General features: G+C 42.3%; 1 protein-coding gene across 1 annotated transcript in view; it reads right to left on the minus strand.

Moving 5' to 3' along the window:
* The window catches only part of bcl2l11 (BCL2 like 11), a 28,589-nt gene extending 15,694 nt beyond the window's left edge, over nucleotides 1-12,895 (minus strand). The window contains exons 1-3 of the mRNA XM_041947875.1: nucleotides 12,560-12,895; nucleotides 9,626-10,059; nucleotides 4,506-4,627 (exon numbers count right to left, since the gene is read on the minus strand). Of these exons, the coding sequence (XP_041803809.1) occupies nucleotides 4,506-4,627; nucleotides 9,626-10,059; nucleotides 12,560-12,576 (573 nt within the window). The 5' untranslated portion in view covers nucleotides 12,577-12,895. The remainder of the gene's footprint in view (nucleotides 1-4,505; nucleotides 4,628-9,625; nucleotides 10,060-12,559) is intronic.
* Between the last annotated feature and the right edge of the window lie 1,194 nt (nucleotides 12,896-14,089).

Here is a 14,089-nt window from a genome sequence, read left to right on the forward strand (position 1 = left end):
TTCTAAGTGTGTGCAGCACACGCACTAAAAGTAGTTTTTCCAAATTCCGTGTTTGCACACAGGATTTCAAGCAATTAACCAATCACTGAACAGGTACATAATAATGATTATGGGACCAGTTTAATAAGGAGATTATGTATAATGACATGCTGCCATTATGGACATTATAAGTAAAAACAAATGCTTGTCACGTCTTACTGTTGGAGATGCCCACCTAGCCATCTCATACAAGATGCAATGATGAGTACAATAACTCACCTGTAATTAATCTTTGGGCGGAGTGATGAACTGAATTTTACAGTTTTTAAAGTTTAAGAGTGGAGGCAGAGCCGTGTCTATAGATAACGTCACCATGATCCAAAACAGACAAGACGATGGCCTCAATTATCTGCTTCCCAATGAGAAAATTAAAATTAGCCCCATTTCTGTACAAATAGCCAATGTTTGTGTTGAAGCTTGCTGAAAAGTGTGTGAATGTGAAATTTAAATGTAACTTTATGATCGCACCAGACAACGAGATATTTACACGTTCGATACTATGCACATTCAGAATGATGATTTGTAAACTATTGTCCATAATATCTCTGGTTCTGCCTAATAGCATATGTTTCGTCTTGTTTGCATTCAGGACTAATTTCAAATTAAAAAATACATCTTGTTATTTATGATTGATTCATGATTGCAGTAGGATTTCAGCAAAGCAATACAAAACTGTATAACAAGTTCATCATTATGCAGACGATAGAGGATTTTATGTTGTTAATATAATGTGTGACAAGACATGGTCTCTATGATAGAGGTAGTATTAAGGGGGTAGCCACACCAGCAACTTGAATCACCCCAAATTCACCTCTGTCTAGCCCAGTTGGACTTGATCCAGATATGATTCATGATGATTCACCTATCCTGCTGGGCCAGTTTTAAGACAGTGTGAAGTTCATGGCATTGTTGAGAACTCCTTGAAGTTTTCTTTCGCTTAGGAACTTCCCCAAGTTCCACTCAGATCTTTTGACTTTCAAATTCAAATTGGTAGATGTAATCCCCCCAATGTGTCTGAATTTGGTCCAGGTTTCTGGTAGGGTCAATCTTCAAGGCAAACTGGTCTAAGATGAGAGACCAGACTTGATGACTCACAAGGATTCAAACGATTGGTGGGAAAATCTGTATTGCCTGGAATACAGAAACTATGATTCACGCCTAGAGTCAGGCCTTGGGGGGGGGGGGCGGTCTTGGCTGATTGTTTAGCCATGCACACATGGAAACAGGACCATTAAACTGCAGGCAGGCACCATAACCCATCAAGGAGATTCCAGTAGAGTGATAAGGGTGCAATCCCTCACCAGCTTCCCACAGTGAGGGGTAGTTCAAGTGTTCTGGCCTCATCTCTTCAGCCATTTTGCACAATCATGGTTATATTGGGATTAATTTATTCAATCATCCATGAAGTCTCAGTAGGACAAACTGCAGTGAGCTGAATGTTCTGGATAATGTTTGTTTTAGCAACAACAACAACAAAACTTTCTTCCAATACTGATGATTAAGTATCTGTTTCAAATCTGAAGAACCTGAAAAACATTGAATGCTACAGCAGTTATGAAATCATGTGTAGCCGTGCATGTGCACTTGTCAACACCAACACCTGGCAAGAGAACAGGGAACAAGCCTCCACGTTCCTCTTTTCTCTGCCACCTCAATGTTCTAGAGAATGAACAAACACACATTCACACACTTTCAGGATAATTCTGCACCAAAGTTCACAGAGGCTTTGACAGTACACACACACTTCTTCGCTTTCTGTCTTTGTGGTAGGGTGACTAGGTGTTGAGTCACAGCCTCAGCTCATCACGTTCTAACATATTTCTCCATCCTCCCCCTGTTTTCCTTTGCAGCTTGAGTCACAGCTATGAGGGCCAACCCGCCTTGCCTCGCCTGACTCTTGGCACTTACCTTATCCCAGCTTGTGGAGTTTTTAATGTATGGAATGAATTCAATTCTTCCTGATGTCAGTCCACTGCTGTTAGCTGTTAAACTCCTGATTTTTCCAGACCTCTGGGCCTAACTTGGTGAAACATTCAGGGACCGCGTTGACAGTATATCTGATCATCCACAAGGCAGATGAATGCAGTGATTGATCAAAACCAAAATGTGAAAGAGGGATGAGTAACCCAGCTCTGTTAATGATGGGTTTGAGACAATGTGATGAATGCTGGAACCACAAGTGCACTCAAATAACATCCCTTAAGGGGTTTCATGGCTTTTTGTTACAAATGCATGTGTGTTTGGGTGGAAAAATGCCAAAAAAAGAGAGCATCAAGGGTTAACTGTCTTTTGTTGGATGCTCATTAGCACCCAGTAGGTTAAACCCAGTAGGACAGTTGCAGCTTTATAGCTGCTAAGCTTTTGACACTGAGGGAGCATTTAAAGCTCTACGCTGGGATGTAACAGTCCTGTCATGCTTGCTCTTGACTTTCACTTTTTAATCCCTTTCTCTGATGAGATTAAAGCAAATTCAAACCAGCTCTGATTTTCTTCCCTCTTCCTCTCCGGCTTCCCAACGATCCAGTCAGCTCTGGATCTCATAGAGGAGTAAAAAAAAAACTTATGATGCAACATGCAGAAATGTTGCCAAGGAAATAGAAGCCAAGAGGAAATGAACTCTTATTGCAACTTTACAACACACCCTGACTGAGTGACTGATAGGAACACTGCACCATTCAGGGGATTTCTATTACCTGCAACGATGTGATGATCTCTTCAGTATCTGCCTGCTTTCATTTCAAAATCATAATCAGAGCCGACTCATCCATTTTTCAACATACTCACCTATTAAAATAAATCTTCTATCGTTCTCACTGGGGTGCAAACAGACACATAAAAAAATGAATCTTACGTTAGAGCAGAATGATATGGAGAAAGTATGTGACACAGCAAAGGTAATGAAGCAGTTAAAGGTGCCCTGTGGAGTTAACCTGTACACAAACAAAAACTATGTTTACATTCAGTGTTTCTCACCAACCACTGCATCTCTAACAAACGTGTTCATTTTTCCTCCTCGACCGCACCATGTTTTAATCCCTAATTGCAAGCTTGCAGTCTTCTTCTTTCCTGCATTTTCTTGCACATTACCACGCTTCTATGCACATTATAGCCACCAACTGTCAATAGTCAGAACAGTGTGAAATTAGTGGCAGGAGTGTGTATCAAAATCATACAAATTCTCATATAAACATTGCTCCATAATGCTACTGGTGGTCAGAAACGCCACAGGGAACATTTAAGTGTAAAACTTTACTGTGTCTTCATCTCTTTATAGCTGCCATTAGAGACTCTGGAAATGATTTGCTTTTCCTCTGTAATTAATTAGACACAATTTTCAACTTAACATCACACCACAAAATAATAATACTATACATACAAAATTACATCTAATATTCACAAGCCAAATAACTTCCTGTTCTCATCTGCCAAGAAGGAACAGCATTCAGAAACACCTCAGTCAGCCTGCCAAGAAATACTACTGAGGCTGAGCAAATAAGCTCCGCTTTCATATTGTGAGCACTCACTGAGCTTCTCTGGGTCTCACCACATTTAAATACCGTAAGTTGTACCGCTAAGTTTTGTTTTTGTTTCTTTCCCACTGCTGGAAACTGGCAGAGGGCTCCGCAGGAGAAGGACGGAGCTGCTATTCCCGCCCAACAAGTCCATCTTCTGCTCCTCCACTGTTGATGTCTTTTTTGCATCATATGGCTGTTTTCTTGTTTTTTGTTATGGGGGTTTGGACTGCAGTGGTTTATGTGGCATCTGGAATTGCTGCAGCTTCAGGCTATCTGCTTGGTTATTTTCTGATCAAGAGTTATTTCGTTTTTCTCACCCCGAGCGCAGTGGAAATAACCAGCTGGTCACAGGCTCCCTCAGATCACCCAAGGCGGCATTTCAGAGCCATGTTTATCCCGACCCCCCCCCCATCTGTTTTATGTCTTCTTGCCCTACTGAGCATATTGCTCATTTTCAACTGCACCCACCTTCATAGTGACACAGTCAAACAGGCACTGTTTTGACTTGTTTTGGTTCTGCTGTTGCAGACTGCAGTGATTTGATAGACACTGAAATCAATTCTGGCAAACACAACAACACAAGATGTTAACAAACCATGTTTGATGTGGACATAAATCACTCACACAAAATGATTTTACACAGTCACACAGTCATATCTAAATGGGACTCGACCTCTAACAAAGTTGACAATAAACTTTTTAAGATAACTTACCACAACAATAACAAAAGCCAAAGAAGCGTGTTTTATCTGATAAAGTCATTTACATGTGCTAGCTAACCACAGTCTTCTTCTCTCAGCCAATCAGCAGCCCTACTGTGGCTGTCGTGCATTCAGCACTTTGCTCAAGAGCTCCACAAATGTGGTGGCTGGTGCTTTCTGTCTATTCCCAGATCCCTCTTCCCACACACACACGGACACGCATGGAAGAACAGCGGCTGTGATCACTGACCCTTAGGAGAAGCAGTCTGTTGAAGTCGTCTCCGATGCGTCGGAGCTCTCGTCCGATTGCCTCTGTCTGCATGTCCTCTGCTGCGTTTCGTGGCCGCGTGCTAGAGGGGCTGGGAAAGTGTCCTGAAACAGAGAGGAAAAAACATGCTGAATTTGCGACAACAGTCCAATTTTGCAATCATTACAAGGTTTAAAGCCCCTCCACTGAGGCAAAATGCGTGTTGATGTTGTAATATTTATGTGACGCACAACATGTAGCTGAACATGACGATGCAGCTTTAGGTGTTGTTGGATCTTTAGGCTGGTGACACGGACGAGACTCTGTGGATGTACAGTATTTACATAACTGTAAACACTCATCCAAGATGGCAGCCCATTCATTGCAACAATATGCCCACTCAGCACACTCATCAAATAATGAGCATCACCAGAGCTGCAGTTCAGACTGTGGCCACTACACCGACATCACCACACAGCCTGAGTACGCTAACTTCCTGTGAGCTTGCTGATTCATCCTTTGACAAATAGTGAGGACAAGTGACAGAAAAACAGTCGACATTGTTTAAGCCGCTCTACCGCTAACACATGAACATAGCATCATGGTTACAGTTACACAAATGTTCGGATCACCAGCAAAATCTGACCAGCAGTAACGATCTGAGGACACGAAATATCGGTCAAAAGAAAAAACACCCAGACATTTATCTGATGTTAGAAAAGATACATGCTAACAATGCTATGCAGAGAACCATAGATGAGATGTGAGATTCGTATTCAGCATTCGTGCAGGTTCAGATTAAAAAACAAGACACACGCTTACAGTTTGATGTTTACTGTGACAAAGCTTGATGTTTCGATAGATGAATGAATACTAGATAATTTCAAGAACTTATATGTGAAAAAGTCACAATTACATGTGTGTGTCTCACTGGCATCACAATGAAGCTGCAGACAAATACCACTCTGTCTGACCGGGTGAGCCAACATGTGTGCACGCATATGTGTGTGTTTGTGGTTTATCTGTTATATTTTCAGTCTGAACTACAGTATGAGTATGAAAGGCCCTGACCTCTTACCGATTTCCACTTATGACTCATAAACACTGTTATGAAACCCAGACTTAATATTTCTCACATCCTCCAATATTGAAGAGACCAACACAGCTGACAACACCGACAACATCCATGAGCGTGTTTACGATGAGAAATATGGCCGTGGCAGCCGTGTAAGCCATGAATACACAAAACACTATGAGCTACGTCAGAGCACTGGAAAACACAGCGAGTGTTGTAGGCTAGCCACCAGGCATCAGCTTTTGGTTGCTGAAACTGAAAACACGATTGCCGTTTATATTCATCTGCTATTTTGGGTAATTAACTAGATGGGCTTAATAATATAAAATGTGATATAAAAGAATGTTTAAAACCTTTATTGCAATAATGGAACACAATTCTTTGTCGTTTTTGGTACATTAATCAATTATCAAATTAGTAATTTATGGTTTGCTAACGCTGAGACAGCAGTGACATCTCGGATCACTGAATTTTCCCTGTAACAGTTTCTCCAGAAGAGACAAATGTTCAGATGAAAAAAATCTTGATTTTAACAGTATAACAGTCCATTATTAGACAGCTTCGTGCAGCCTCTTAACTTCTTCTGTGTGAAGTTTATTTGTTAGATCGAAGCCTCGGGCGAAATCTATCTTTGTGCAACCAACCCTGAGGTTGTGTTATAATTAAACTGTGTGAACACAAATCAAGCCACACAAATGTATCAATGCTGACTGTGGCACTCGGGCGGAGCCTGAAGAAACATGACTATAGGTGTGACTTTTCTGCTGCTGGAGGAGGAAGTGTTGTGATAGGATAGCTGTAATCACACTGTCAGGGGGAGACAACAACAGGATGATAAACTGATTCCTCCTTAAGCTCTGGCGCTCTATCTCGCTCTCTAACGCACCATCAGGCCAGCCTTCTTGATAATGGAAACTTTTTTTATGTTGAGGACAATGTATGATATTTTGAATGAGTGTGTGTTTATCTCCTGCCTCTCCTATCTGATGGGACGTAGCGGCCTGAATGAGAGGTGAAGGCTTTCTGTCTGCATATTACAAAAGACCTGCAAGTCTATTTTGACTGACACACACACACACACACACACACACACACACACACACACACACACACACACACACACACACACACAGAGGCCTATTATGATTGGCGTACTTAATGAATGACACACACGCGCGCTCCTCTGTTTTGACTGGTATCTAGTCTGTCTGGCTGCAGTGAAAAAGAATGAAAGAGACACAAGGCAATCAGTGAAGTTAATCACAGCTATTATAAAAAGCAGAGTCATATGTCCAGAGGTTACAATATGCTGAGGCCTTCGGAAGTTTTATTTCAGTCTCCAGGGGTTACTTCTTACTTACAAAACACCACTATCTAAAAAAAAAACCGATATGGATATGGGTGAAGCTGGGGTTTGTTTGCTGGGGTTTGTCGTCCACTGTGAGGGAATTTACTCTGTTAGTTGGTTGCTTTGTTCGTTTTTGTGCCAGGGCTCAGCCTCAGTCACAGTGTTGTTTGTTACTAAGCAACAAGATAAGCAACTTTAGCCGACAGCGTCATAGCTAAAAGGATGCGTGTCTTGTTCCGTTTTAACATCTAAATAAACAGCAGAAATAAAAACAGGATCAAAGCTGTGAGACGTGATTAATGTCCAATAAACACTTTTGTGGCTCCATCAATATAAACTCATGACCACAGAACCTGATTTTACATTTTGCTTTAGACGCCAAAGTTGAAAAACTGAATACATGACACTGAATTATGGGGAATCACAATCCTGATTCCAAGAACGTTTGGATTCTGTGTAAAACATAAATAAAAACAGAATTCAGTCATTTGCAAACAAACCGTGTTTACTGACAACAGTTTTACAAAGTGTTCCTGAGTCCATCCTCGCTTGTGAACAACTGAGCCTTTCCAGGACGCTCCTTTCATACCCAATCGTGATACTATCACCTGTTACCCGCTCCTCCTCTCTGCTCGAGGCTAGCAGCTCGAGGCTACATTAGCCGCTACTGCACACGCATCTCCAAGTGGCTTGTGGGTAATGTAGGCATCCGATTTTGACAAGGAAGAAGAATGTGCAGAATAAATGTGATCCTGCTGCGTGATTTCTATATGTTTGCCTTTGAAACTGCCCACCATGAGTCCAGCAATGTAACAGAAGCACAATGCTAAAGTGGAGCACTCTTTTAAGTGTTTCAGCTTCAACTTTAAATCATATACAGTATTTTCAAAAGCTGCAAAAGTTGCAAAGGCACGTGTAACTATTTCAGCAGAGAACATACAGAGATTCATTGCAGAAATTTAAACATTTTTTACTTTGGTTAAAAACAGGTTGACTTATTTCACTTAACACTGCTTAGTTTGTGAGGCCAGACTCATTCATGTTTTTGAAATACTGACTGATTGATGACTTTGATTTAGCATTTTATGTCCATAATTAAAACATTCACAAAAAGATCTGATAAGCATTTAGCCTGGCAGTGATGAAAAGTGTTTTTTCCCTCTGTTTCAATGACTGCATCATTCCTTCTACTGTGATGGTACAAACACACACACACACACACTTGGGCGTGGTTAGTTTAACCAGAAGTCAAGACCCTTCCTCCTTCCTGTAAATCTGACTCAGCGGGATTCAATGAAAACAGTGAACCAATCCAACATCAGCAGCTCTAACAAAAGCCTGCTGATACGTCCGAGTCCAACTCATTCACAAAGTTAGGGATTCCAAAGAAATACTACGGTCATCACACGATATCACAAAGCACCAATGTATGTTTGAGTCCGAAAGATCAATGTCCTCACACCAGAAAGCAAAGATGAAGATAATATCTCATTAAAGGGTTAGATTGTGATTAGGATTTCGGATTACGTGAACATCATTTGTTACTGTTAAGGTTAAGATAAGGTTTAACAGCCCAGTGAAATTCACAGTCCACTTTTTTCCCCTCCGATAAAACATACGTATATTGGACATTACTTTTGTAAAGTTTCAGTTTATCCTGTGGGGTTTGGGAAGGTTTTCAGACTGGCAGGGAGGAGATGTTACTCAACAGGAAGCAGACTAATACTACAATGGAATGAAAACAGGAGAATATAGCAGAAATTTGCTTGTGCTGAGCTGTCATGCAAGTGTGTTTTGGATCTGCATGTTTCAGCCTGAATTTGTGGATTTCCCTCTGAGGGCCAATGGAGTGAGCTTTGCTGCGTATTAGTCAATAAATCAGAACATGAAAACAGGGAGGAGCCTGATTTACTCATCTGAGACTATCAAAATACTACAGAGCAGAGGAACAACTCCTTCCCTCATGAGTAAGATCTAGTGAAAAGGGAATACAAAAACATCCTGAGTATGTTTTTGTTCATCGTTTTACTATCATTGTTAACATTCAACAACACCCGTCCAAACCACCAAATCTTTGATAAAGGAAGCTTCAGGGAGCTTGTGCTGGGTTCATATCTGGTTTCATATTTTGCTTTACACCCACACAGCAGCAGCAGCAGCAGCTAAATTTCACTATGAAAACAGCCAGAGCAGCTTGCATTGGTTAATGATTCAGGCCAGAAACTTTCACACACAACAGGTACTGTATTTTTTTTTTTTTTAATGTAGCAGGTATGAGGGCGTGCATTCATGTATTTGACACTCAGACGCTACACCAACATAAAACAACCTAATTGCAACTTATGCAAGATGACAAAAATTAGTACTGGGAAAATGATTTCATGCAAAAAAGGACATCAGAGGTCACGACTGAATATCACATCTACAGCTGCAGCAACAAGAAAGGTGCGTCCTTATGAGTAAAAAATGTGAATTTGCACTAATGTAGCGTTAGTATAACTGGCTTATTTACAAGAATAAATCTGATACATTCAAATTAATGTTATTTAATCAAAGGCTGGCATCACCAGTTTATTCGTCGCTATATTTGTCACTCCAGCACTTGTCAGATGACTTCGTAGTAAGAAACGCCAACCTATTCCACCTACGTGGATTCAGTGGCGGTTAATCATCGGTTGTGTATGCAAAAAGCCTGCTCACCGTGCTGCTGGTGCGCCCCCGGTCCTCCGCCGCGCGCCTCAGCCATGCGCTGTAGGGCGTGTTGCATCACCTGGCCGGTGGGGCTAGGAGTCTGCGTGGCTCTGTCAGCCGTCACTGGCCTCGGAGAGAGCGGGGAGCTCGGCAGCGAGTCGCCGTCAGAGGAGAAATATCCACTGGAAGCGCGACGAGGGAGGTGGAATATTGACCTCGTCTGAAACACGCCGAGGCTGTCGAGAGGAGAGATGGATTTGGTTTTGTAGTAGGACGGCGATTCTGGTTCTGCTCCTCCGGTGGAGCAACGCTGGATCGGCTCGCCGACGCTGTCTGAACGGGAGGTTTGCGTTGAGGCTCCAGCGGCACCGGCGGGTGGTGGATCTCCTCCGCTGCCCTGTGTTGGCGTTACTGCGGTCGAGCCATCGGACCGGTTTGGTGGTCTGTTGGATGAACAGAGCGGCACCGTCAGCTTGGGCTTTCATCACTCGGGACAAACAGCCTACAGCCTCACGTCTCTGCTGCATGCGAAGCTGCAGCTGGATGAGGCGGCGCACTGCTGCGTCAGGACTTGACCTCGCAGGTTTTCCTTGGGAACTGCGACATTTATATACTACAAAATAAATTTAAATTTGAATAAATGCTCGGGGAATCGCAGTGACTGGCGCGCCGGCGAGCACAGACTTTGAAAATAAAACCAGACATGCCAACAGTACAATGCCAATAGGTTTGTCTTTTGTGAAATGTTTGCATATTCTAGCGCGCGTCCCACAGCAGCTGGCGCCCGCAGAAGTGTTTGGAGTTTTCTATCGAGCGTTTGACTGAGTTTATGTGCGGTGAATGTGTCCCTGCTCAGGCAGGAGCCCAGGCTTCCGGCCCAAACTGGCCGCCCGGTGCGTCCCCATTGTACGACAGAAGTTGCTGATTGCAGCAGATCTTTGTTTGACTGGGTAAAAAATCAGGCATGAAGGAAGTTCAACTGCGTCACATATGAAATATGAAAGAAATCCGTCTCTCAGCGGAGCGGAGTTCGTCTGGAAACCCCATTTTCCAACAAATCACGCAAAACAGCATTTCCGTTTGATCGGGCATTTCTGCTTATTGGTAGCTGACGAGGAACTTATTGAATCAAGGTAAAATTATGCGGACATTACTTTTGTAAATTCACTTTATTAGAAACACAGAGACTTGCATTGAGAAGAAAAAATACACTTTCACCATTTTCATGATATTTTATTTTGATCATCAGAATTGACTCTCAACGTGACATTGTTAAAAAAAAAGAGAGAGAAAGACTCATCAAAATGATATATTGTTGCATCGCTTCCTGTTTGTCCAGACGGAACAACGGCTTCCTATGCGCTTGGATTCCCAGCGGTAATGACCTACTTCTGCGCCAAAATGACCTAAAATTATGACCAACTGTTTTTTAGCACCAACTCTCCATGCACCGACAACACATTTTTACGCACCTTTGATGTAAATAGTCATCCTTTTCCGATTTGCGCATTTTACGCACGGAGAAACAGCGAAAACAGCCGCACTTTACCTACACGCGATTTCTGTACTCCAGCCACATGAGAACGCAACGCTTCCCTGTGCGCTCCAGCGCAGATTACGAGGAGAGATATTAAGCGTGTTAGGCGTCATGTAGACAAACGGCACCAAAAAGTACCGGCGGCCACCTCGCCGAAAGGAAGAAGCAGACGCAGGGAAGAAAAGCAAATCCGCAACGCCGGTACCGGGAAACTAGCAAACAAGGCATTTGATGAAGTGTCACGGTAAAATTATTCAACGAGATCCCTTCAGCAGCACGTCTGCATCATCACTGTAAGAACACGAATAGGTAGGCTGTAGTTTCTGGCTCCGTGGGCGACGACAGAAAGGTCAAGTCTCAACTCTCAAAACTGACATTTCAGATCACACGATAAGGTTTCACTTTACTACTAAGACACAGATAATAAAATATTTCTGCAGCTGTCACATGGACGGCGTGTGTCTCTTGGATTATGCTTTCAATATTTTTCTCTCCGAAGCCCAGTGGTGCATGTGCGCCTCCCACAGGGCAGCGCGCACACTTGAAGAGTTTCCAGCGCTGGCAAAATGATCCTCTGCAGTTCAGGAAATTGCATTATCACGAGTGCTAATACGAAAAAGGCTTAAGGTGAACAAGTCTGCTCTGAAAATATCACGTGAATTCATTACCTGACATGGAAGATAGAGGATTAAAAGGCGGCTGACATCGATCATAACAAGGACAGTCTCTTTGAACAAAAATCAGCTCCTCTATTAGAAGGAAAACATTACATCGTCTTTTAATCCTTGACAGTAATTAGAAATATGCATAGTGCAAAACTTCTGCTTAAAAACAACACAAATCTTCCACAAAAAATTAATGCAGGTTAACATCTGCACCCTTGAAGACAAAGCGGCATGGACCAACACAGCTTGGCATTTAGACCGAATACAACCTTCATCCCGGGTGAAAAGCCGTTGGCACTCTACTAATGGGTTATGGGGTTCATAAAAGGAACTGAAGCCGGTGCGCTGCGTCGCGAAACATACCGGCAAAGTCGGTGGATCGCTGCAAAACGCACCAAACGCACTCTTGATTCTGTAATAAAAGAATCCTCCATAAGTTAGGAAAGGGTCGCTTTGAACTCTGAGTTATTACATAAATATTATATGAAAAGAAAGTCGCTTTTTACGCATGACAGTCACTCTTCGGTAAGGCTACAGTGATATTTCACAATAACAGAACGCATTACAATGTAAAAGCAAAGCTATGAGTATTTTCCTGCATTTTAAAAACACTGCTGTGTAACCGCGGCTGTTTGCAGCGTGACAGCTGACATGCCGGTAGCACGGGGGGGAAACTGGACTTTTATAAAGCAAACAAATAAATACAACACAAACGCCTCCGCTCCCTCTGTCCCTACTCACCTGGATGGATGATGCATGTCAGTGGCGGGACATCACCGCTGGCGCCGAGAGAATAACACGATGACAAGTTGTGATATAAATATGTCTAAAAGGTATCAATGCAAGTCCGAATGGGATCCACAGGTCCGAAGTGAGCAAAACATTAACTTGTAAAAGTAAAAAAAGGTAAAACGTGAAATAATTCCCAGAGCTTTGGCTGGAGTTTCTCCGGGAAGGAATGGTTCAATAATCCGCTTCGTCCGAGTGGAAACTGCACCAGAGGAGGTAAACAAACTCCAGCCTGAAACTGCGCTTTTGTCTGCCCTCAGAAGGTTTCCTTCCTCTCTCCCTCCGTCTCTCTCTCTCTCTACTCTACAGAACGTACTCAGTATGTTCTGCCTGATATGAGTGCTCCTCCTCTGAGAGCACCACCCACCTACTGCTGGGTGGGGTTTCTCCCTGAGCTCTTTTCTCTTTCCTCTGTCTCCCCCTGTCTCTCACACGAGCCTTTACTGGCATGACATACTGCAAGTAATAATGACGAGTACAATAAATATTTTAATAAAAATGCAATTGCTGTTAGGCTCGTGTCATTTCCTGTTTGGACACTGTGCACTAATTTCTTGCACTGAAACTATCAAATTATCCATTATGTGTAATTTTCTTTTTTAAAATTACAAACTGATATGTCAAAATGACACAAAACCGACGTAAACTCCCTCATGAAATGAAATATCACACTGACTTACAAGTTCCATTATAACCAGTGCTTCGACCCTTTTGCACAATCTAAAAAAACTGAATGTGTCTTACATATTGAGACAGTCACAATTTGGATGAAACTGACACCTACACTTGTACTATGACTGCCGGCATGAAAGTAGAACCCAGCACGAGCTACTGTTGCAGGAATGAATCATCCTAAAAGCTTTGCTGATGCCAAAGTTATGTTTCTGAAAAACGGAGGAAACTCAGTGAACAGCATTTTAAATTATTGATATGTGATTTTTGCCTTATGTTTGTGTGTCATCATGCATGTCATCATGCATTACCCACATTTCTGATTGGATGGCAATTGTCCATTAAAAATCACAGGACTGTTCACATCAAACATGGTTTTGGTTCAAAGTTCAACTTGAACACAAAAGGCTCCTGATGCACTGGGTTAATTGCACACATGCAGAATTCCATTCAGAAATATTGGGTAATAAGCATTTTCTGTTTTCTTATTATTTAGCCCGGGCAAACAACCAAACATTAAATAGCTCTTACACCTAAATTCGCTGAAATAAACATCAAGCACTGACTGCTCACGAGTGAGTGTACAGTTGGCCTTGTTCACACCATCATGGTCATGTAGAGCATCGGTCAACAGCTCTCAGGTGAGACCTGCATCATGTTATTGACATTGTTAAGAGATGACTCTACTTTAAGTAGCTGGTATAAAGTAATATTCCTAGACACATCAACAAACCATCTCTCTAGTTACACTTGTTCCTTGACGATATTATGTAAGAACTGACTATGAATGTATACATTTTTTTAATGTTT

Source organism: Chelmon rostratus, chromosome 11 (assembly GCF_017976325.1).
Source record: "Chelmon rostratus isolate fCheRos1 chromosome 11, fCheRos1.pri, whole genome shotgun sequence".
Lineage (NCBI taxonomy): Eukaryota > Metazoa > Chordata > Actinopteri > Chaetodontiformes > Chaetodontidae > Chelmon > Chelmon rostratus.